Consider the following 24,965-nt stretch of genomic DNA (forward strand, 5'->3'; position numbering starts at 1 on the left):
CTTGATAACACATCTCTGTTAACGCAGTTACACATACAGCTATGAATGTCTATGGCAGGGGTGTCCAAACTTGGGAACTTTAAGACTTGTGGACTTCAACTCCCAGAATTCCCCAGCCAGCATGGCTGGGGAATTCTGGGAGTTGAAGTCCACAAGTCTTAAAGTTCCCAAGTTTGGACACCCCTGGTCTATGGAAATTCTCCCAGGTCATGGTTGTCCCAAAGATGCTTTTTTCAAAAGGTAACTGGACTTTTTAAAAAAAAGACATTTCACTTCTCATCCAAGAAGCTTCTTCAATTCTGACTGAATGGTAGAGAGTTGATCATAAATCCTTCCATTCTCCACCGAAGAAGCTTCTTGGATGAGAAGCGAAATGTCTTCAGGTGGAAAAGAAAGAAAGCCTAGTTGCCTTTGAAAAAGCACCTTTGGTACAGGTATGAATATTTTATACTCAGGTGATTTAACTTGTAGTTATGAATTGGATCGGGCAGTTTGGCATCCACTGTGCATTGGGATTCAGAATTTACTAACTGTGTTTTTTTTTTATATGTGACCTTCACTTGCAGGTACTAAATAGAGACCTGTTTTTTTGAAAGCAATGCTGACATTTCAAAACAAAGTATAAGCTTAAGCTGAGGAAAGGCCTATTTCAACACCAGGAGACAACATTAGATAGCTTTTGTTTCTATCGCCACATAACAGCACCCCATCGGAAGCATGTAATTATTTCTGTCTGGGCAAATCTAACCTACACAATTAGTAGAAATCCGAGAAGGAAAACAGCAGTAGCTCCAATACTTGTGTTAGGATAGTTTCCTTGCCTACTTTTCTTCTGGGTTTCAAATTAGAACATTTCTCTTGTATTTTCAGCTGGCCAAAACAACTCCCTTTTGTGTTACTCTCTGCTTCCTGTCTATATATCTTCTGCTGTGTACTTACACGAAAGTATTAAGGGATATAGTGTGGAAAATGAAATAAATGATTCAGAGTAAATCATAGTGTTTTTCTAGAACAGGGGTGTCAAACTGGCAACCCATGGGCCAGATGTATCACATATGCAAAATTTCTTAGATTAACAGAGTTGGAAGGGACCTTGTAGGTCATCTAGTCCAACCCCTCACCCAAGCAGGAGATCCTACACCATTTCTGACAGATGGCAGTCCAATGTCTTCTTGAAAGCCTCCAGCGATGAAGCTCGCACAACTTCTGAAAGCAAGCTGTTCCATTGGTTCATTGTTCTCAGTGTCAGAAAGTTCCTCCTTGTTTCTAGATTGAATCTCTCCTTGGTCAGTTTCCATCCATTATTCCTTGTCTGGCCTTCGGGTGCCTTGGAAAATAGCTTGACCCTCTCCTCTCTGTGGCAGCCCCTCAAATATTGGACCACTGCTATCATGTCTTCCCTGGTCCTTCTCTTCACTACACTAACCATGCCCAGTTCCTTTAACCGTTCTTCATATGTTTTAGTCTCCAGTCCCCTAATCATCCTGGTTGCTCTTCTCTGCACTTTTTCTAGAGTCTCAACATCTTTTTCATAGTGTGGTGATCAAAACTGGATGCGGTATTCAAGGTGTGCTCTTACTAAGGCTTTGTAGAGTGGCATTAGTACCTCCCTTGATCTTGATTGTATCTCCCTGTTAGTGCAATTTAAGATTGCATTGGCAGTCATGTGCAGGCCACGCCCACACCAGCTCCACGAATGGGAAAAACATTGCAAAATGTCACATGACAGAAACGTGATGCAGGTTTGTCACCCATATTCTAGAAGATTTGATTTTGTGTAGCTTATGGCAAGATATTAAAAAGGAGACTTTTAATAAGACGAAACAAAAATGGTTCTCCAAAAACCAAATAATTCTCAAAAGAAGAGACAATTCCCATGCAAACTAGACGAAGTGCTGACACTCAAGTGGAAAAATACCAAGGGATGCGTTAAAAAGTACCAAATTGGTCAAGCCTTTCCAAAATGATTTTTAAAAAATGGATTGCAACTGTAATTCAGAGCCGTCATTTAGAAATGGGTGCTGGTGCATGATGGATTTCCTGCCTCATTTCTCCTAGAATTCAAATTTAGCCAGTTGGTTGACCTCTAAATTATATATAGGTACATATAGGTATGATTCAAAAAGTGATTAAAGTTGCAAGCCTACTTTTGTGCCTATACAGTACTAAGAATAGTATGCAACATTGGAGGAGTTATAAATACCTTCTTAATGTCTGTCTCTAATAATAGTACTTACAAGACTTTGAACCTTTACTCCTACCGTAGTTGCACTTGTGTGAATAGGGCAGCGATGGCGAACCTTTTTTGGCTCGCGTGCCACAAGTGAGGGGAGCGCAGGGGGGTCCTGTGCAGGCGTGCCGCACTCATAATGCAACGCGTGACCCCCCCAGTGCGCATGCGCGCACAAGGCGCGACCCCCCCCATTTTACATGCTTTTTTCGCCCTCCCCAGGGTCCAGAGGTTTTATAGGAGCCTGGGGAGGCCGGAAACAGCCTCCCCTGCCCCCCCAGAGGCCCTCTTTAGGCTTCAGGGACCGTCCGAAGGCTTCAGGGACCGTCTGGATGGTCCCTGAAGCCTTTGGAGCGCTCAAAAGAGCCTCCCTCTCGCCCACGGATGCCCTCTGGAGGCTTCAGGGACCATCCGGAGGCTTCCCTGAAGCCTTCGGAACGCTTAAAACCACCCTCCGAGCAAACCGGAAGTGACTTCCGGATTGCTCTGAGGGTAGTTTTAAGCATTCCAAAGGCTTCAGGGAAGCCTCCAGACGGTCCCTGAAGCCTCCGGAGGGCCTCTGGGGGCGCGGGGGAGGCTCTTTTCTCCCTCCCCAGGCTCCTATAAAGCCTCTGGAGCCTGGGGAAGGCGAAAAATGGCTTTTAAAAAGGTGAACTCAGCTGGCCAGCGCTTTGCGTGCCCTGACAAATGGCTCCGCGTGCCACTTGTGGCACGCGTGCCATAGGGTCGCCGTCACTGGAATAGGGCAATGATGGCGAACCTTTTTTGGCTCACGTGCCAAAAGCAGGGGGAGCATGGGGTCATGCATGGGCATGCTACACCCATAATGCTATGTGCATGACCCCAGCATGCATGCGCGCGTGGCCAGCGCTCCCCCCATTTTTGGCATGCTTTTTTTGCCCTCCCCAGGCTCCAGAGGCTTTCTAGGAGTCTGGGAAGGGCGAAAACAGCCCCCCTGCCCCCCTCCGGAGGCTCTCCAGAGCAAGAAAACCCGGTCCTACGGGCAAACCGGAAGTTCAGGAACAGACTTCCAGTTTGCTCGTAAGGCCGGTTTTAGCCCTCCAGAGCCTTCAGGCTAAAACTGGCCCTACGAACAAACCGGCCGTATGTCCCTGAACTTCCGGTTTGCCCGTAGGGCTGGTTTTTCGCGCTCTGGAGGGTTCAAGGAAGCCTCTGGAGGGCGAAAAATGGCCTCAAAGGAAAACCAAAGTCAGCTGGCCAGCGCGTGTATGTGTGCTGGTCAGCTGACAGGGCAAAATCTTGTGTGCCCTGAGAAATGGCTCCGCGTGCCACCTGTGGCATGCGTTCCATAGGTTCACCATCACAGGAATAGGGACTACAAAACCTTTATGAAGAGTATTGATTGCTAGATTACAATTACAGAATGTACTTTATATTGTAATGATGTATGAAACCAGGAAATGCAGGTAGTCCTCAACTTAGGTCCACAAACCCAAATTTTCTGTTGCTAAGTGAGAAAGTTGTTAAGTGAATCTTGCACCATTTAAAACCTTTCTTGCCCCAGTGGCTAAGTAAATCATTACAGTTAAGTTAGCAAAGTAGTTGTTAAGTGACTCTGGCTTCCCCCCTTGATTTTGCTTATCAGAAGGTCCCAAAAGGTAAAATCGCTTGACCTGGGGACACTGAAACCATCTGACGTATTTTGTAATTAGATGGTTCAAGACAAATCACTTGTCAAAAGTGAATCAACTTTGCCTAAAGCCAGCTTATTCTTGTTGGGAGAATGTACTACTCAGCTACCCATCTGTCAGCTCTACTCCAAAGGAACCTGGCATATATTTTAGTTACAATATCTGATGGGCCTGTAATTGTAAAGATCCTTTTTATTCCTGTTTTTATATATAGGAACTACAGTTGTCCTCTTCCATCCAGATAGGATATTGCAGGTTTTATTTATATATGTAAATAAACTTACCCAGAGGGGAGTCCACCAGTAAGCATATTTTTGGAATGGCTTGGCTGATGGAAAGTCTTCACCAGGCCTTTTATAATAGATTCAATTCTGTTTTCTAATATTGGTGGTCAGAGGGGTGTAGGTTCAGTAGGTAGTAAATCACTACTTAGTAACTGTTTCTCAACAGATTTTTAGAGGCCCAATATGTAATGATAATAGTTTTTCCAATCTCTGCAGACATTGGTATATCAAATGCAAATCTTTGATCTTTCTGAATTACATATAGGTACATATAGATATAATTCAAAAACTGTTTAGGGTTGTAAGCTACTTTTGTACCTATACAGTAGTAAGAATAGTACAAACCGTGGTGGCACACTGATTAGAAAGCAGTATTGCAGGCTAATTCTTCTGACTGCCGGCTGCCAGCAGTTTGAGTCTCACCAGCTCAAGGTTGATTCAGCTTTCCATCCTTCTGAGATCAGTAAAATGAGAACCCAGATAGTTGGGGGCAATATGCTGACTCTGTAAACCACTTAGAGAGGGCTGTAAAGCACTGTAAAGCAGCATATAAGTCTAAGTGCTATTGCTTTCAGAACTCCAGTTAGAGTGCCAAAGTGTAGCCATGACTTCTTGCTGATAGTTGAAGTTCTGACTAAATCGAAGAAGCATTAACTTTTTATCTTTAATGAGTTATGTTCTCATTCTATTTATATTCTTAGATTATATTCTTCCTAGAGCCAGCATTTTAGCTTGAAAATGTACAACGGAACACCTTTGAGCAAATCTCATAGCTCTCTTCAAGTTCCTTTTTATTGAATAATATTGTCCAACTAGGGAGCTCTCTCTCTCTACTGAAACTTTGAGAGCAGGATTTAATTATTTGGTGGCCGGTCAACATGGGGCACAGATTTAGTGAATGCAATAAAAATTTACTGCCACTTAGCTGTAGGTGACTGGATTGTTAAGACCCAACTGATAACACAAATAGGATCAGAGTGACAACATCTGATCCTAAAAGATGCCCCAATTCCTGGCTCCTGTGGGTGGAGTTGATTTGCAATAATGAATGACAAGTTGTAGGTGGAAGCATTCCCTTCGGGCAGGGGTATCAAACTGGATTTCTTCGAGGGCCCTCTTTCAGCTTGGACGGCTTCCTGCAGTACTTTGCCAGCCAAAATGGGGTGCAGGGAGGGCATCTGCACCTCCCGCACCCCCTTTTTGGTTGGCAAAGTGCAGCAGGAGGCCATCCAGGCCAAAAGTGGGCCATATGTGGGGGGAGGTCCCCACGCCCCATTTTGGCTGCCAGAGCAGAGGTGGTATTCAGCAGGTTCTGACCAGTTCTGTAGAACCGGTTGCAGAAATTTTGAGTAGTTCAGAGATACCACCAGTAAATACCTCCTCTGACTGGCCCCACCCCCATATATTCTCTGCCTCCCGAGTCCCAGCTGAGTCCCTGGAGTGGGAAGGGAATGAAGATTTTACAGTATCCTTTCCCTGCCAAGCCCACCAAGCCACGCCCAAGCCACACCCACAGAATCTGTAGTAAAAAAAATTGAGGCACGGGGCCAGTCCTTTACTATTTTCAAGCAAGCCCTATGGGTAGATCCGGCCCACAGGCCTTGAGTTTGACATCCCTGCCTTAGGGGATGGGGTCAAGAGATTCAGCTGCAGCAGGGACTGGCTGCAGCATAGATTTAACTGAGGGATATCCAACCTTGGCAACTTTTAAGACTTCTGGACTTCAACTCCCAGAATTCCCCAGCCAACCATGCACTCTTAAAGTTGCCAAGGTTGGACACCCCTGATTTAATTGTTTCAAGCTAGCTTAAAATCAACTGTTACTGGGGGGGGGGGGGGGGGGGGAGTGGCAAACCACTGAGTTAAATCTTCATCTTCCAAAAAAAGTCATATGAAACCTGTATTTTTCCTTTAATTAAAACTTAAGGTATTCCTTGCCTGTGTTTATCCTGTTTTGACCTTGAAGGAGTTCTCCATTTTACAGATAGTGAATGGTTGTGATTAAGAGTTTTAGAGATTGTGTCTTCCTCCCTCGCTTTGGCTCCTCTCCCAGAATTTAGCAAGCACTGGATACCGCTCTTGTCAAAAGCAGATACTGCTGGAATGTACAGTAAAACCTCCTTAAAAAGTTCTCAAGTTTGAAAACTATTGAGAGGAAAAATAAACTACCTTGAAAGTTAACACTATTTTTTTTAGATCTACACTTGCTAAGAAACCAAGGGACTTCTGTAAGCTTTTATGTGATTTATGTGCAGCTTTGAATCAGTGTTGACTCCTAGCAACTCCCTCGACAAGTCCCTGCAGAGTCGAATCTCTTGCAGCTTTATGCTTTTGAAAAGCAGATTCTGTCCCTCAAGTTAGGTGATCCAATATCGGTTGAGAATTTCAAGTTGAAAAATAGCTGGCTGGGTTTCATTTCCTTTCAGGAGGTTCAAGCAGACACTGAAATGGTTAAAAAAAAGGGGGGGGAGCTGACTTGCCCATCCAAGTAATGGGTGGAGTCAGACAAAACTGGGGAAGTCGAATAGTGATTAGCCAATCAGGAGAGTGGGTTTCCCCTCCCAAGTGGGCTTATATAGAAAGGAGGGCAGCCGCCATTTTTTTTGCCTGTGCTTTCGCTTTCTTTTTCCCCCTCTCCGGGCTTCCCCCTCCCCGCACAAGTTTCAGAGAAGATGGCTGAACGCCGGTAAGAATTAAAAGCAGGAATGAATGAATGAATGAATGAATGAATGAAGATAGCAATCTGAGGTCAGTGTAATAGCTGAGGTTTTATGGACTGGGAACTGTTCTAATGTCCATATTGGTAAGAGAGAATCCTGGGTCCAGCCTTGCGTTTTCATTGCTTTCTCCCTTTTTCCTTTACTTTTCTCAGATCTCTGGCCTCCCTTTTCATAATAAAAGTTTAAAAGTCTTTATCAGAGGTTCTCATTTTGCCCAAAGAATCGGTGGCAGAGAAGTTTTCTTGGGAGTAAAGTAGCTGGTGTGAGTTACTTGGTCTTTTTTCTCCAGGAGTTGCAGGGAGGACTCAGGAGGATCATGAGAGAGAAGAATTTGGAGACCATTCATAGCAATCAGTGGGGCTTAATCCTCCATGTCCTGTTTGTGATCTACTCTATTGTCTCTCTCTCTCTCACACACACACACAATTCCAGTGTCTTATTCAGGATAATTTAGAAGGAAGAAACTTATCTGGAAGGTATAGGATCTCCGCTTGGGTGGAAAGTTTGACTGAGGACCTCCAGGGTCCCTTCCAACAATCTCTTATTCTGTTATCTAAATTCTGCTTGTCTCAGAATTCAGCCAGCTTCGTGGGACAAAATGTGTGTTCCCTCAATAAAGAACTTTATTTATTTTTTAACCACTGGAAATAAAATTCTCATTGTCCAAGTTTTGTCCTGATTCTCTATGCCTTCCCTAATAATCTTTTTCCAAAACTTTCTTTTCTTTTCTCTCCTCAGCGTACCAAAGTTACCAGTGTCCATGCCCAGACCCAGCAAAGTGAATGAAGCTCTGGCAGGTAATGGCCTCCACCTTCCCCCCCCCCCCCAAATTCCACACAATCCTACAGTGTTTTACTTTGGGAAAGTAATAGCCCCAGTTCAAAGTCTTGATTTTTTGGTAATTTACCAGTTGGTCAACTGGTAATTTCTGGAATAAGGATGCTGGCTATAATTTTTAAGCAATAGTTCAGCTGAGGTGAAGTCATCACAAAGTGTCTTCATCTCCGGTGAATCTGTTTCGTAAGGGATTCTGCATTTCCCACAGCTGCCCTGATGAAACAACCCCATCCTCTGACCTTTGGATTTGCCAGGTTGCAATACAGAGGAATTGGACCATCCTCTTGCATACATTTATTTGCTCTTGATAGTCAGCGGCCCTTTTCTTTACCTCTTCTGGGAGATATCTAGGAACTGACATTGCAGGGCTCTGCTCTGCGACTGAACTGTGCTATCTAGTCAGCTACTATATTTTGTTAACCTACCCTTTTTGAATTTTAAATGTTATCCCAATTTATGCTTGTGTTAATCTGTTTTTAATTCTGTTTATAATGCATGCTTTTATTTGTCTATTTATACTGTTTTACTATAATGTTGTGAACTGCCCAGAATCTTTTTGGTGATATGGGCAATGTAGAAATGTAATAAACAACTAACTGGTTCCTGCAAATATATAAATTGCGCATCCGGTTGATTATTCCAAAACGGCAAATTAGTCTTTTCTCACCACAGTTTTGCTTTAGGAAGGATCTTTCCCAGTCCTTTAACTTGAAAATCTGGGGACTAAACATGATATGTGCATAAAAACACTACTGTAAGCTGATATTTGACCCAGTAGACAAGCTTGAGGCAAAAGGACGCAAAATTTGTGATTCATTTGCTCAGGATTTGCATTCCTGTCCTGGGCTTTTTAATTAATCTGGGATTTTCTGCAGCCAAAAAGCATTATCTAATATTAGAAAATATCAGTCAGATATGTTTTTTTAAAAAATCCTCGTAAAGAGACTTCTTTCAATCTGTGGATTCTTTTAGTTTTTACATAGCAAGAATCCCATGGAGAAAGCGGGGGGGGGGGGCACCAATTGTGATAAAAGGATGTTCCTGGCCCTTGGTGTCACATTCCTCTTTGCCTTATTTTTCCTGTTTTGAGCTGCTGCATATATTTCCGTTTTATATCCTCATCAGATGATCAAGGGAGAGCAGCTATATGCCATAATTTCTGTAAATCTCATAGTGATGATGTTTTTTAATGTGCTTTTTCACTGTAGCTAGAAATCTGCTTTAAATGGCTGCAATCTTTACTACTGTGCAAATTCTAGTAACGTGAAATAACCGTAAACAACAAAAACAACAATTGTATAGCTACATATTTTTTATCTTACTGCTTTTATTGCTAATGATCCCCCTTTTCTCTTGCTTTGATAAAGTAGTTTTCTAATGCAGAGAAACCTTGCTTTTTGTGGCTGAGATTTCTAGTTTCTCACTCAGATAATTCCACCCCCACCTTTACTGCTCCAAGCGTGTGGTATAACCTTCTATAAATGTTTGGAAAGTAACTCCCTATTTTATATAATTATAACTAAAGAATTATAGGTCTATAACATGCTTTGGAAGTCTTTTAATCCAACCCTCTGATCAAGAGTCAGGTCAAGAGTCTTCATACCCAGAAAAAAATGGCTGTCCAGATATTTGATAATTAATAAAGCAATATTATAGGGACTGTTTTTAGGTTTAGCATTTTGGATTTTAGAAATGGGAGATACCTAAGAAGGGGGGGGGGATCTTTTACAGGAAACTCCCTGTAAAAATAGCTAAAATTGCTAACTGTTCTTAAGCTCTCCCCACTTAGCATATGAATATACCAAATTCCAGCCTATCTGATTGCAATCTCTTATGCAATTCAACTCCTCCTATGAGGACTGATTTAGAAGCTGATTAAGCAGCTCTCGCAATTGTTTTAACATGCTAGAGATGATCTATGATCAGGGCTTCTTTGTAATGAAACCCTTTGTAATGAAACCCGACATTCTAGGAATCTTGGCATTCATATTTTAAAGAGCAGGTTTATGATCTTTAAGGTTTGAGGACAATCCTGAAATGATGCCTAAATAAAATACCTAGTGCCTATGTGGGAAAGCAGATAGTGGGTTTCTTTCTCACAAGGCAGAATAGGAAATACTGTGTGCAAATTACAATTGATAGTACATGAGAGCTACAAAAATTTTAACCATTCCTGGCGCGTCTGTTTTAATGCAGAGTGCAGACTCAGCATTTATGGAAGCTTAAACCGCACTGCTGTCTCCAGGCTGAATTTCTTTGTTGTAGCCTATGCAACAGAAGATGTCCTGCACTACCAAAATGCAGAGTATGCTTGGACTCCCTCAGCAATCAGACAGATTTTACATATGAAGGAGCTTTTTGCAGCTAAGATATTACAAAGAAGCTCACTCCTATCTCTTTCTCTCGCAAGGGAGGGGAGGAGGGGCTTCAGTCAGTTACACATCAAGGTGAATTGAAACAGCATTGTGTGCTTGCCATGTGCCTAGAATTCTGTCTGCAGGATCCTTCATCTGACCAAATTATGGCATGGATTGACAAACTTTTTTTTAAAAAAATGTCAGGCTCTACTATACAATAGCTCTGGTGGTGCTTCTCTTCCTCCTACCCCAAAATCTCATGAGACCTGGGCAAAAAAAAAATACTTTTGTTTAAGAGAGATTTTGGAAGTACAGGGAGGGTTCTATTATTAACTTGTGTAGTAGAGTGCTTCTCACACTCACAGGTTTTTAGAATAAGATCCACAGAAGGAATTAGAATTTTTAAAAAATAATATAACCACAAATTATTTTAGCCCAGTTCCCTCAAATTTCTTTCTGTATGCTGTATTAGATTTGCGTGAACGAATATTATAATTATAAAAACAAAAGGTTTACCTCTGAGCACAAAACTATAAAGACAGCTACGTTCTGAAATAGCGATGCTCTGTCTATTTTACTCCCTTTTCACCTTTTTATTTTACTTCTTGTCTTCAGCTCCACCAGCAGTCAATATCTGTTTCACAACCAAACACAATTTTTGAATTCTGCCCCAAAGCCTACTCTCTCCGATTATAATTTTTGCTGTACAGGAGGCAGGTTTAGGGATGTGGTGGCTCAGTGGCTAAGATTTTGAGCTTGTCAATCAGAAAGGTTGACAGTTCGGCAGTTCAAATCCCTAGCGCTGCATAATGGAGTGAGCTCCCGTTACTTGTCCCAGCTTCTGCCAACCTAGCAGTTCGAAAGTATGTAAAAATGCAAGTAGAAAAATAGGAACCACCTTTGGTGGGAAGGTAACAGCGTTCCGTGCGCCTTCGGCGTTTAGTCATACCGGCCACATGACCACGGACACGTCTTCGGACAGCGCTGGCTCTTGGGCTTTAAAACAGAGATGAGCACCGCCCCCTAGAGTCGGGAACAACCAGCACTTTTACCTTTAGGCATGTTTACATTGGGAAGTTGACCAAAGAGCAGTTGAGGTCATTGTAGCATTGACCCAGGTCCTTGGGGAAACCTTACTTAACTCCCACTCACGGTTTCTACAGTGCTTGCACACCTTGTGAAGATGCTTTCCTAAGTATCTTCACATCCATAAAGATAGCAGAAATTTTGAAAGGAAAATGAAGTTCCTGGGAAGCATTCCCTGCACTTCCACGTAAAAAGAATGCCGCATATAGCTTCATGTCAGCAATTTAGAGCCTTCTTAAATATTTGTATAATATTTCTCACTGTACTGCAGTGCTCCTCAATTATTTTCTGTCATGCCCCCCCTAGGAAGAAGAAAACATTTCGCGCCCCCCCCCCCGCCTTAGAGGGACTACTCCCCGTAATCAGACTCACATAAGTTCTTATCCGTAAAATGCAAGCTAGCCAACAACGCATCCCCCTTCCCTTCTAGTCAGCTTCTCCCAGCCGGCGCTCGGGGACTCGGCTCTGGATCCCACCCCTGCCTCCACACCGTTCAGCTGGAGCTCCCTGAACCTAGAAGCGGAACCTCTTCCGCAGATGAGCTGTAAAAAGCAGATTACGAGGATTCAATCCTGCCCGATGGGGGCGGGAAAAGACCGTCAGGACAAAAGGCACGTCAAGTGCCACTGTGATCGTCCTCGCCACCCCCGTCGGGAATTGACTGCAGACTCAGACTTCCTACCCAGTCCACATGCTGGCTTCGCGGCACTTCCAAAGGCGCCACTGCGCCGCATGCCTCACAAGCAGGACAGGGTATCCATCGACCCTTCAGAGGCTGTGCAAGGACCCGGTGATCGATCCGGAGCCGGCGGCCTGTCCCTTCCCCTTTCTTTTCTTCCCAGCTGCGCTGCGGCAGTCGCTGGACGGTGGTAGTGGAAGCCCTCCCAGCCAGCTGCTGCACACATCCCTTTATGGAGCCTCGCGCCCCCCCTGGGGGGCGCACCCCACTATTTGAGAAGCACTGCTGTACTGTAACATCTACTGGCATGCCTGCAGGTTATAGACAGACTGACTAACTGAATGAGTGAATGAATGGATGAATTTACAGCGAGGCAGAGACTAGGCACCAGCAGTGTACATGGAGCTGCATTTCCAAAACATTAAAAGGAGGTTGGTGGTTGTTTGATTTTGCAGTCTCCCCTGTGTGTTTCTTTGCTATTGCTTTTCTGGCTTGTTTGTGGTGAAAGGACATTCTGTGAGGAACTGGTTGCACATAGCATGTAATATGACAAACGTCTGCCTGTGGTTTGTTGTAATTCAATTAACAATGTCATAAACAGTTTATCACAGGGATAGGCAATCATTTGGTGATGGGGAGACCTACAGAGAATTTTTTTAGCAGGGCCAAGGTTGCATTGAACAGGATTTGGGGCTGCTTTTCTGGAGGCCTTTAGAGGTCATGCTGTTAAAACTGCGTTATGTCACTTGGAGAGCTTAACACAGCAGTTTCTCATATAATCCTAGTCTCAAAATGCACTAGCAACTTTTAGCAGGCTTTATAAGAGTCACAAAAAGTTTGAAAGTTACATATGTGGGGGGGAGGGAGGGGGGAGACAAAAATGGCTATTGTATACATTTGAGAGCCCACAGTTTTTGTTCTTCCGCATTGCATACTATCTAATTATACTATTGTATAACGATATATTATCATATATTAACTTTCCTAATAGCAAGACGTGTTTTGTCTTAGGTGATGTCAGTGCAGCACTATGGAAGTGCTGAAGTGCTGTTCTGAAGCACACAGTTGCTTGTGTGGCTTTGCCCCACCCCAGAAAGAAAGAAAGCTTTTCATTGTGTCTGCCTCCCCTTGCTTCAAAACAACCCACCGCCATCCCTGTATCGTGTTGCTTGCTTTCCTTTGGGGTTTGCTTTGTCACTTGTTTTTTTTAAACGAGCCATGGAATCAGAGGTTCTTGAATCAAGGGAGATGGGTTCCTTTGTTTAATCTCACAAATGGTATGATGCAAATTTTCTTTCCACCCCTTCTCCCTTTCCTGCTCTGTGCATGACTGTCTCATGTCCCTTGTAGGCATGATGGCCTTTCTGATGTCAGTCCCTGGATTTCCTGTGCACCTCACCCAAGCGCCTCAGCCTGCCCGTGCCCATAGAGCCTCTAAAAAACTCTGCTCAGTTAAGGGAAGGAGGAGAGTGGTCACCAAAGGTAGCTCTCTGACTTGCTTGGACTCCCCGGGAGTCTCCTTCAGTTGCTGCTCCTGCTTCTGTTGCCACCTTTGCCGCCTCTTTTCTCTTTCCTGCCCTGTATTTCCTCTTTCTTATTTTTTCTGACTTCTCCCAGAAAAAGTTTGATGAAAAAAAAATGGCTTTGGTTACTCTTTCTACTAACGCAGGGGTGTCAAACTCGATTTCACTGAGGGCCGCATCAGAGTTGTGTTTGACCTCGAGGGCCGGGGTGGGCGTGGCTAGCTTGACATCACTCGTGTCTGTGGTGTCCCGAGCACTCTGCCAGCGAAAACGGGCTCCCGAGCTCCGATTTTGGCCACCAGGGCCTCCTGCCACCCTCTGCCAGCGAAAATGGAGCTCGGGAGGTGGGGGAGAGGCACGTGCAGCCCCCTCCCAAGCTTTGTTTTATCTGGCAGAGGCACTGCAGGCCAGTCGTTCGCTGTTTCCAAGGCGAGCCAGATTCGGCCCACGGACCTTGAGTTTGACACCCCTGTACTAAGGCCTAGCTTTCCTGTTGCCTGAGAATTTTGACGCCATTCTGCTTTATATGCAGCTGCTTTGTAGGTCTTATTTTTCAGCATCAGCATGATCATTTTAGCAGTTATGAAGACCACCCACGTACCCAACTAGAGAAGCCAGCTGTGGCAAGGGTCCCCCCCCCCCCACACTAAATGAAGAAACATGGTAAGGAGATGTGATAGAGTAGTGCCTATACAGGTGACTCTTGCTTAACAGCCACTCGTTCAGCAGCTGTTTGAACTTGTAACGGCATTGAATGAGTGGTACTTACAACTAGTCTGAGGAATTCTGACTGTTGCAACATTCCCATTGTGATGTGGTGGCCGTTTGCAGCCTTCCTTATCAGTTTCCAACAAGCCAAATCAATGGAGAAGCCAGCAGGAGGTTGCAAATGGCAGCTATATGACGTCCTTGCTTAACAACGGCAGCTGCTGGAATTGCCATTGCTGAGGAGCACTGTCACGTGAGATGCACTGTTTGTGATTGCTTCGCTTAGCAATGTCTACTCCAGTTCCACTTGCTGCCAATAACCGAGGACTACTTATATAGACTACCATCGGACATTAACATCGCATTTTATTAAACTGTTTGCGTCATTTATATCTCTTCCATGCAGTTGCAGCTTGAAGCAATTAATGCAGAATTGTAAAAAAAAAAAAAAACAATGGGAAAGATTTTTAAAATGGGGGAAAGAAAAGTTAAGCTGTTCATCTAACATTTGTTCATCGAAAGCATTGATGAAGGAACATGGCAACCGAAGATGTAATCACTATTGGTTTAACACTGGTATTAAAATGTTTTTAGGGTTTGTAGCTTTTTGAACTTAAAATTTTATTTTTTCATCACTAACATTTTAAATTAAAAAGTAATTTTGCACCAGTTGTTGCCGAATCCTCTTTATATGATTTATGCATTTGCTTACATACTACATTAATTAACCTGTGGATTCCTTACACAATATCCAGTGATGGGCCACTAACTCGGGTGGCTTTAGGGCAGCGATGGCAAACCTTTTTGGCACCAAGTGCCCAAACTGCAATGCGCGTGCATGTGTGCGTGTGGTCGATGTGCGTGCCAGCTGGTCTTTGGGTTTCTGGCACGCAGATGCACACCGGCCAGGTGGTCTTTGCTTGTGCCAGAGCACTGGAAACTCAAAAGACCAGCTGGCTGGCATGCACATGCCTGGGTTTTTGGCCTTTTTCAGGCCGTACTCCGGCGCCTGTGATGATGCATGCCAGAAAGCAAAAGAGCAGCTGATGATGGCGCCACCGAAAGGGCTCTGTGTGCCACCTCTGGCACACCATCACGGCTTTAGGGGATTGAATAAATTTATGGAAATCAGGACTGTCAAGGGCCATCAGCTTTGGATACTTTATGCTGCCCCTAAATTAAGGATACTTATGCCACAAAATACCAATTGCAAGGAAACAATGGATGAAGGTAACGAGATGGCTGCTTGCAAGTATGTCTTGGTTGGCTCTTAAGAAAAAGGGAGGAGGAGCACCAAAACAGTTAGAAGAGCTGCTTGGAGAGATTAAAACTAGATAGCCATCCATATATTAATAGTTAATACAAGCAGCTATCAGAAGCCACATTGGGGAAAAAAATACTAAGAGACCCTCTGAGTCTTTGGTTTTGGGAAAACACCAATTTTTAAAAATATCGCTGGCACCACGGTAGAATTGGATTTATTGGCCAGAAGTGTAATTTGGGAGCTCTACTTTCAGGTTATGCGGCCGCCACTCCAAAATAATCCATTTGAAGTTCTTATACTGATGTTAAATCTTCTCTCTCAGCTCTTTTCTTGATTGATGGCATAGCAAGTGGGGGATGGGCTGAGGATGTTATCTTCTGTCTTATTTACTCACGTCTCCAGTTCCTAAAAAGTTAAAAACTTTTAATAATTATTTGAATGGATAAGATGAGGTATCCAGTTTAGACATACAGAACTCTGCTTGTTTTCAGAATAATTTTTTACTTTGACCCAAGGGCTTCTCAAAGCTGCCTCTTGCCTCTCTTTTCTCTCCCAAGTTCCCTTAGCCAGGGGTGGGCTGCTACAGGTTCGCCCGGGTTCGGGAGAATTCGCAGCTAGCGTTATGACCAGTTCAAATCTCTAAATCCCACCCCTTTCTGGCCCCGCCCACCCCTCCCAGGAGTCTCCACCCAGCCCGTTTTGGATGAGAAGACCCGCGCGAAGGCTTGGGGTGGGGGGTGGGGGGAAACAGGCTTCCCGGACGTTCAAGGCCTCCGGAGCCTGGAGGAAGCAGTTTTCGCCCTCTCAAAGGCTCGAGGAAAGCCTCCATAGCCTTGGGGAAGGTGAAAATGCTCCTCCTCTTGTGGTGCAGGAGGCCGACTAGGCCACTCCCTCCCACCATGGCGACGCCCACCCAGAGAACCCGTTGCTGAAAGTTTTGAAGCCTACCCCTGCCCTTAGCTTTCACCTTTTCTTTCCTTATACAAAAGTGTCCAGTCAAAACATTTTTCCACACTGGCAAAAGGCCTACTGGTTAGTAGTAGTCTACTATTTCCTCACAGTTATATTGGCATTGTCTTATCTTTTAGAATAAGCTGGTAGGGGCAGGAATGTGTTTGTGGAAGAGCACAGTACATTGTGTTGTTGTTGTTTTTATCCCCGTTAATCTGTGTTTATACATCTCGCAGATCTTACTTTTTCTTAGATGCAAACCACTCTATGGTTATTAACAATTTTGAAAAGAAAATCCTTCACAGCAGCACAGCGCCACTAGCCAGCTTGATACAGGTACATGCGATCGCCCCGCATGGCATCCAGAAGACCTCAGGATTGAGCAAAATTGTTTATATGTAAATGTAGGAATGTAACATTTCTGCAATCGCTTGAGTTTTCAGCCCTTTAATTTTTATTTTCATGGCAGATTTCGAGGGCTCTTCCTTTGAAACCCACACGGACCATCACTCGTCCCTGAATCACGGGTTGGGATCCATTTTGCACTCTAGCCGGCTTATGGTTGTGCTCTGCCGCCATCCCATAATAATGCCCTTGGTTTTAGCATTCATGGCCTGATCTATGGAAGTGGAGCACTCTTCCTTTCCCTCCCTCTCCTGAAGAAAACTCTACATGATTAGTTTAGTTATTCTAGAAAGCCCAGTTTCTCATCCGTCTGTAAGGCCAGAGCTAAGATTTTCCTTTTAACTACTTAATATCAGGCAAGCTATAGAAAGAAAAATAGCACAATACTCAGAACTGCACTATGAAATTACTTTTTGAGATCTCTTCTAATAACTGCTAGAGAGTTTCCCGTATTTTACGTTAAAGGTCTCTGAAAACATATTTCAACCTGTTAGCATTAAACTGGATGCTGGAATCATCCACTAATACCGTTCTTTTCTTAGGTCAGGGGTGTCCAAACTTGGGAACTTTAAGACTTGTGGACTTCAACTCCCAGAATTCCCCAGCCAGCATGGCTGGCTGGGGAATTCTGGGAGTTGAAGTCCACAAGTCTTAAAGTTCTCAAGTTTGGACACCCCTGTCTTAGGTGGTCATATCCTTTACAGCAGGGGTGTCCAAACTTGGCAACGTTAAGCCTGAAGGACTTCAACTCCCAGAATTCTGGGAGTTGAAGTCCTCCAGGCTTAACGTTGCCAATGTTGGAGACCATTGCTTTGCAGAACATTTTCCCCTTTTTATGTGAGTTTAGTGAAAACTGAGTACGAAGCTATTTATACTTTTTAAGAATATCGCACAGGTTTTTTGTTTTTTTTTACTTTAGCCACGTTTATGTTTTGGAGATCATTATGCTGCTGTAAATTCTTTAATTCTTTCAAAAATGCATAAACCTACAGGAGAAGCCCTCAGCTTGCATAATTGACTGTTAATGTTTCTCACTGTGTTTATTGGGGGTGTTTCTGTATGCTGCTCAGGAATTAGTCAGCCAATAAATTTAGAATAAATAATAACCAGCTGATCACTTCCATCAAGCGACAGCACAGGGTTGCCTTCCAGCATTCATTGACACAATTGCGTGCGGAACAGAATGGCAGACAATCAGATGTACATAAGTGGGCCAAACTTTCCATTTCTGTTTTCTGGAGTCTGTTAGTCACTTTCTCAAGCTTATTTTAAGATCTTTTATTAATTTTTCCCCTCAAAAGTTTGCACCCCAAAATTAGTGATAGTTTCCTGATCAAATCACACATACACTATATTGCCAAAAGTATTCGCTCACCTGCCTTCACTGGCATATGAACTTACTGTAACTGACATCCCATTCCTAATCCATAGGGTTCAATATGACGTCGGTCCATCCTTTGCAGCTATAACAGCTTCAACTCTTTTGGGAAGGCTGTCCACAAGGTTCAGGAGTGTGTTTATGGGAATTTTTGACCATTCTTCCAGAAGCGCATTTGTGAGGTCACACACTGATGTTGGACGAGAAGGCCTGGCTCTCAGTCTCCTCTCTAATTCATCCCAAAGGTGTTCTATCGGGCTGAGGTCAGGACTCTGTGCAGGCCAGTCAAATTCATCCACACCAGACTCTGTCATCCATGTCTTTATGGACCTTGCTTTGTGCACTGATGCACAGTGGGCCAGCTCCAAACTGTTCCCACAAAGTTGGGAGCATGGAATTGTCCAAAATGTCTTGGTATGCTGATGCATTCAGAGTTCCTTTCACTGGAACTAAGGGGCCAAGGCCAGCTCCTGAAAAACAACCCCACACCATAATCCCCCCTCCACCAAACTTTACACTTGGCACAATGCAGTCAGACAAGTACCGTTCTCCTGTCACCCACCAAACCCAGACTCGTCCATCAGATTGCCAGATGCAGAAGTGCAATTCGTCACTCCAGAGATCGCGTCTCCACTGCTCTAGAGTCCAGTGGCGGCATGCTTTACACCACTGCATCCGACGCTTTGCATTGCACTTGGTGATGTATGGCTTGGATGCAGCTGCTCGGCCATGGAAACCCATTCCATGAAGCTCTATGCGCACTGTTCTTGAGCTAATCTGAAGGCCACATGATGTCTGGAGGTCTGTAGCGATTGACTCTGCAGAAAGTTGGCGACCTCTTCGCACTAAGCGCTTCAGCATCCGCTGACCCTGCTCTGTCAGTTTACGTGGCCTACCACTTTGTGGCTGAGTTGCTGTCGTTCCCAAACACTTCCACGTTCTTATAATACAGCTGACAGTTGACTCTGGAATATTTAGGAGCGAGGAAATTTCATGACTGGATTTGTTGCCCAGGTGGCATCCTATCACAGTTCCACGCTGGAGTTCACTGAGCTCTTGAGAGCGACCCATTCTTTCACAAATGTGTGTAAAAACAGTCTGCATGCCTACATACTTGATTTTATACACCTGTGGCCATGGAAGTGATTTGAACACCTAATTCTGATTATTTGGATAAGTGAGTGAATACTTTTGGCAATATAGTGTATTTCCTGACAGTTAGAACAATTAATCAGTGGAACAACTTACCTCCAGAAGTTGTGAATGCTCCAACACTGGAAGTTTTTAAGAAGATGTTGGATAACCATTTGTCTGAAGTGGTGTAGGGATTCCTGCCTGAGCAGGAGGTTGGACTAGAAGACCTCTAAGGTCCCATCCAACTCTGTTAATTCTAGCTCTAATCCAGCCTTATGTGTTTGGTAGGAGTGAACTTGACTTCTCAGATCAGTTTTTTGTTGAGAAAGCCCATTACATCCCTTCCTTGCCTTTTGACCTGTAGACCCAGAGTAGCTTCACAAATAGCTTCAACCATTTTCTGAAATGAATAGGATGTACGTGCACAGCAGAAGTGTCATTTTGGGAGGTCACAAATTTCGATAGTTGAAAAAAAAAATTGCTGGGTTTCTGACCATGTAGGTTTTCATCACTATTGCAATGTAGATTTTCGTTAAGAAGAGAAAAGTCACAGCAAGGACATTTTGAAAGCCTCTTCACCCCAAATGTTGTGTATCAGTTATGGACTTTAACTCCCAGAATTCCCCAGCCAGCATGGAAATAAAATGGGAGTTAATCATGAAGCCTCCAAAGGCAAAACCAGCTTCAAAGTTTAACTCCATTTTATTTCCAAACTCTGTAATAAACTAGGACAGTGATGGCAAACCTGTGGCACGCGGAGCCATTTGTCAGGGCACGTGAGGCACTGCCTTGTCAGCTGGCCAGCGCGCATGTGCGCACTGGCCAGCTGAGTTCACCCTTTTTTAAAGCCATTTTTCGCCCTCCCAGGCTCCAGAGCCTTTATAGGAGCCTGGGGAGGGTGAAAAGAGCCCTCCCGGCAGCCCTCCAGAGACTTCATGAGCTTCCCTGAAGCCTCCGGAGTGCAAAAATCCAGCCCTACGGGCACACCGGAACTTCAGGAAGGTCCCTCAAGCCTTCGGAGGGCTTCCCGGGGGGGGCGGTAAAGGTGTTTTCACCCTCCCCAGGCTCCTATAAAGCCTCTGGAGCCTGGGGAGGGCAAAAAGAACCCCCCCGGTGGCCCTCCAGAGACTTCATGAGCTTCCCTGAAGCCTCCGGAGTGCAAAAATCCAGCCCTACAGGCACACCGGAACTTCAGGAAGGTCCCTCAAGCCTTCGGAGGGCTTCCCGGGGGGGGCGGTAAAGGTGTTTTCACCCTCCCCAGGCTCCTATAAAGCCTCTGGAGCCTGGGGAGGGCAAAAAGAACCCCCCCGGTGGCCCTCCAGAGACTTCATGAGCTTCCCTGAAGCCTCCGGAGTGCAAAAAACCGGCCCTACGGGCACACCGGAAGTTCAGGAAGGTCCTTCAAGCCTCCGGAGGGCTTCCGGGGGTGGGAGGCTGTTTTCGCCCTCTCCAGGCTCCTATAAAGCCTCTGGAGCCTGGGGAGGGCAAAAAAAGCATGCAGAAAATGGGGGGGAGCGCCTGTAGTGCACGCATGCGCACTGGGGGGGGGTGTCGCGCATTGCATTGTGGGTGCAGCACGCCCACACACTACCCCCCTGCGCTCCTCCCACTTACGGCACGCGAGCCAAAAAAGGTTCGCCATCGCTGAACTAGGACAATGTTTCTCCCCCTCAGCAACTTCAACAGGTATGAACTTCAATTCCCAGAATTCCCCAGCCTGAAGTAAAATGACATCCTTAGCCATAGTTGATCTTCTAATTCTTTTTCCTGCCCGTAGATGCCTTCGCCTCTGCAGCAATCGGAATAGCCCATATTCCTTACTTGTGTACCATTAAAACTGGCTGCTTTCAAATTAGACATTCAAGATTGACTGTGCTGGATTAATTTTCTGGAAACAGCTCTTCCTTCTCCTTTGCCTGCCATCTTAACTTGCCTATGCCTCCTGCTGCTCCCCTTCACCTCTTTTCCCTCACAGTGCCTTAGTGCCGAATGATATCCCCCTTCTGGGATTTCTCTCTCTCTCTCTCTCTCTCTTTTCTTCAGATAGCAAGACCAGGCCGGAAGAGGTTGTGAAGAAGTATTTGGAAGAGCTGAAGGCACCTCCAGTTGACGAGGTATGTGGGAGAGATGCACATGATCAGTTTATTTATCTGTATTTCACATATCTATACCGCCCATCTCCCTCAAAGAGCATTGCTGGGTGGGTCATAGAAACCTTCCTTAAAGCCATTTGAACACCTTCCCAGGTGTCAATTACAGTTCTCATCATCCTCTTGGACTAGAAGACTTCCAAAGTCCCTTTCAACTCTATTCTATGCTCTAAAATCCTACAGAGAGACGAAGCAGCCAAAGAACATTTGAAAGACGGAAATTGTCCATGGGGGAAAGAGATTAATAAATGTTTCTTCTCTCCTAGAGCAAAATGACGTACGGTTGTCTTAACAAGAGCCTTAATCTGGAAGGGGGGATGATTGGTTGTTACGTTGTTTTCAATTCCCAGAAGTGAAACCTGTAAACGGGGTGTTTGTTTTCCAGGACTGCATCATCTGTATGGAGAAATTGGGTGCCCCTTCAGGGTACAGCGAAGCCAGTGAGAGCAAGACAATCCAACCTGGAAGTGTGGGGAGGCTGGCCAAGTGTGCTCACACCTTTCACTTGCTTTGTGTGCTGGCCATGTACACCAGTGGCAACAAGGTACAGCAAGTGGGGAGGGGATTGGCTGTTGCTTATCTTGCTTCGAAGCACCAGGTGTGGATGCCGCAGTAGCCAACCTCACTTAATGATAAACCTAGCAGTCTGGTGGCTGTCTTCCTATAGAGCAGTGAGGCTAACCTTTTACGTCACTGCATGCCAGAAATGACACGCAAAACCGTCCTGCTTAGATCGCACGGCCTCACTGGCCTTCATGCTCATGGGAGTTACAAAACCCAGAAGAGCAGCATTCCAGCACGCATGCGTGCACTGGCACCCAAACACCTAGTTTCCGGCACTGGCATGCACCCAACGAGCTGGCCGTCGCACATGCACGCTGGAAACCCAGAAGTTTGGGTATAGGCGCTCATATGCGTGCCAGAACGCTGCTCTTCCAGGTTTCAGCGCGCCCCAAAAGCCAACTGACTAACATGTGTGCACAGGAACACGGAAGAGGAGCCAGCGAGTCCACTTGTCCTGCGCAGGAGTGCTCTGTGCTGCTTCGGGCACGCATGCCATAGGTTCGCCACCATGGCTATAGAGTTATTGTGCAGTGGAATCCAGATACAATCATGTGAGGAATAGAAGTTTACTATTGGTATTCATTAAAACAACCAATAAGAGCCTAACCTCTTCCGCCAGAGCTCCTCCAGGCATTAGAGAAAGCCAGAAAATTCTTTCTTTTTATAATGCTTCATGGTCTGGCTTTGGGGCTAGATGTTTCATCAGAAGCAGCTGTTTGATGCTCCTACAACCAGTAGATTCCTTGGCAGTGAAAAAGAAATTTTAATAATAACTATCTTTTTTTAAAAAAAATGTAATAAAACCACTTCAGTAAAAGACTATCACAGAGTGCCAACAGTGGGTCATAGTGGGCAAAGGAAAATCAAAAGATGTAAAGATAGTATCTCGTACACCACTTGACTGATACACCTAGTATAAGCATACATCAACTAGAATAGTGCTTGACAGGTGTCATGTAACCACTCTTGTTAAAGTAGGAGGAAGTATAATAGGGAGGCTCCTTTCTCATCACATGGGAATGGATGCTCCTTCAGATTTGGAGGAAGAAGGTGTTTTATATGAGAACAGATGCCAGGGTGCCCGTATGTGTGTTTTGTATCCCTTGTCTGTGAAACGTGCTGATCGAGACAAAAGCCCTTTTGCTTTCATAGAGTAAGAAGTAAGAAAGTAGCTTATTAGAAGCAGCTGTAGGTTGCCAAGGACATCCAACATTTTGCAGGCATCCAATTCATGGGGGGCTTTATGCAGTCCTGAACTTAAAAAGGAGGAGAGATTTCCAGAAATCTGTAGCTTTATTTTATTTATTTTATGCTCCATTGTAACATTTTTTTAAAAAAAATATTCTGTTAGGATGGCAGCCTACAGTGTCCCTCTTGTAAGGCCATCTATGGTGAGAAGACAGGCACACAACCCAATGGCAAGATGGATGTTCACAAACTCCCAGAGTGCCTACCAGGGTACGAGAACTGTGGGTCAATACAGATTACATACAATATTAACAGAGGCATTCAGGTGAGTATGTCCAGTGGTGGGATTCAATTTTTTTTTTTACTACCGGTACTGTGGGCGTGGCATGGCTTGGTGGGCGTGGCAGGAGAAGGATATTGCAAAATTCCCATTCCCTCCCCACTCCTGGGGGAAGGATACTGCAAAATCTCCATTCCCACCCCACCCCACTAATCTGCTTTCCAGCTCCGTTCTTGTGTGCAAGGCAATAAAAGAAGACCCAGCCGATCAGCTGGGACTCAGGAGGCAGCGAATAGATGGCAGGGCCAGCCAGAGGTGGTATTTGCCGGTTCTCCGAACTCAAAATTTCCGCTACCAGTTCGCCAGAACCGGCTGAATAACACCTCTTGAGTATGTTGTATGTACTAAAAGCTACCCTAAGGGGAGGAGGTTGATGGTAAAGCAAAGTTAGGAAGCCCGAGATGATGTTGTAGGCCAGGGGTGTCAAAGTTGTGGCCCGCGGGCCAAATGTGTCATGTGCTGCCACCCCCAGTTTAGCAAAGGGGAGGGGAGTTGCGATTGTCACGTGACAGTGCGAGTTGGACACCTCCGCTGTAGGTGTCTACAGCAGAGAGCTGTAGTGGAGAGCTGTCTGCATTTCAAAGTGGAAGGTACTTGGCTAGGTGGGAATGAGAAAGTTTGAACAGATGGATTCCTTTCTTAGCAAATCTTCCTTCAAGGTGCAGTGATAATTTCTTCCTAAAAAAATAATCCTAGAAATCACGTAAGATGCACATCTTACGTATTTATATCCCTGGTATATAATGCTATGATCCATAGCATTTCCATTAAGGGGCAGAGCACTAGTGGAAAATGTTCTTCCACATGCTCTCTCCCTCATGAAGCCAAATGCAACTTGGGATTTCTAATGGGTTTTTTTTGTTTCTCCAAAAATCTTTTCCAGATAAATTTATAGAGTTGCTCTTTCATTTCTCACAAAAATGTCTATAGAGATATTTAAATAATTTTATTATACTCTGTCTGAGCAGTTTTTTTACATCAGTTTGAAACAGTCGTCCAATGTTTGAGTGTTTCCAATGTTCCTTAAAAGGATAAAGAGACATTAAACAGCACAGTTGGTACCCAATGGCTGGGTTTGCACTCCAAATTTAACCCGTAATGATTGATCAGCATTTATTGTACAATGTGTTGAGCTAGGTATGTAACTTAGTTTGAACCTTGGCTTCCTTTTGATGCCTTAATGCAGGGGTGTCCAAACTTGGGAACTTTAAGACTTGTGGACTTCAACTCCCAGAATTCAATAGCAAAGCTGGCTGAGGAACTCTGGGAGTTGAAGTCCACAAGTCTTAAAAGTTGCCAAAGTTGGAAACCCCTGTTCTAGCTGGTACTTACAATTCCCCAAATAACATTTAAAAAATGTAAATGCAGCCACGTGATCCTTCCATGGCTGGCTGGGGAATTCTGGGAGTTGAAGTCCACAAGTCTTAAAGTTCCCAAGTTTGGACACCCCTGCCTTAATGTGTTGTGCAAATCCTGCTTTTTTATTAGAGTGTATGTCAGAGTTTGTTGCAAAAA

At 44.6% G+C, this 24,965-nt stretch overlaps 1 protein-coding gene across 3 annotated transcripts in view; it reads left to right on the top strand.

Moving 5' to 3' along the window:
• The window catches only part of DTX2 (deltex E3 ubiquitin ligase 2), a 40,554-nt gene that overhangs the window by 11,777 nt on the left and 3,812 nt on the right, over positions 1 to 24,965 (top strand). For 2 of the 3 annotated variants that reach the window (XM_081944782.1, XM_081944783.1), the window contains exons 4-8: positions 7,625 to 7,683; positions 13,196 to 13,327; positions 21,252 to 21,322; positions 21,744 to 21,902; positions 23,274 to 23,435. In XM_081944782.1, the coding sequence (XP_081800908.1) occupies positions 7,625 to 7,683; positions 13,196 to 13,327; positions 21,252 to 21,322; positions 21,744 to 21,902; positions 23,274 to 23,435 (583 nt within the window). The remainder of the gene's footprint in view (positions 1 to 7,624; positions 7,684 to 13,195; positions 13,328 to 21,251; positions 21,323 to 21,743; positions 21,903 to 23,273; positions 23,436 to 24,965) is intronic. The other variant, XM_081944784.1, reaches the window with a different exon arrangement.

This window comes from Natrix helvetica (genome assembly GCF_964273705.1).
Source record: "Natrix helvetica genome assembly, chromosome: 2".
Taxonomy (NCBI): domain Eukaryota; kingdom Metazoa; phylum Chordata; class Lepidosauria; order Squamata; family Natricidae; genus Natrix; species Natrix helvetica.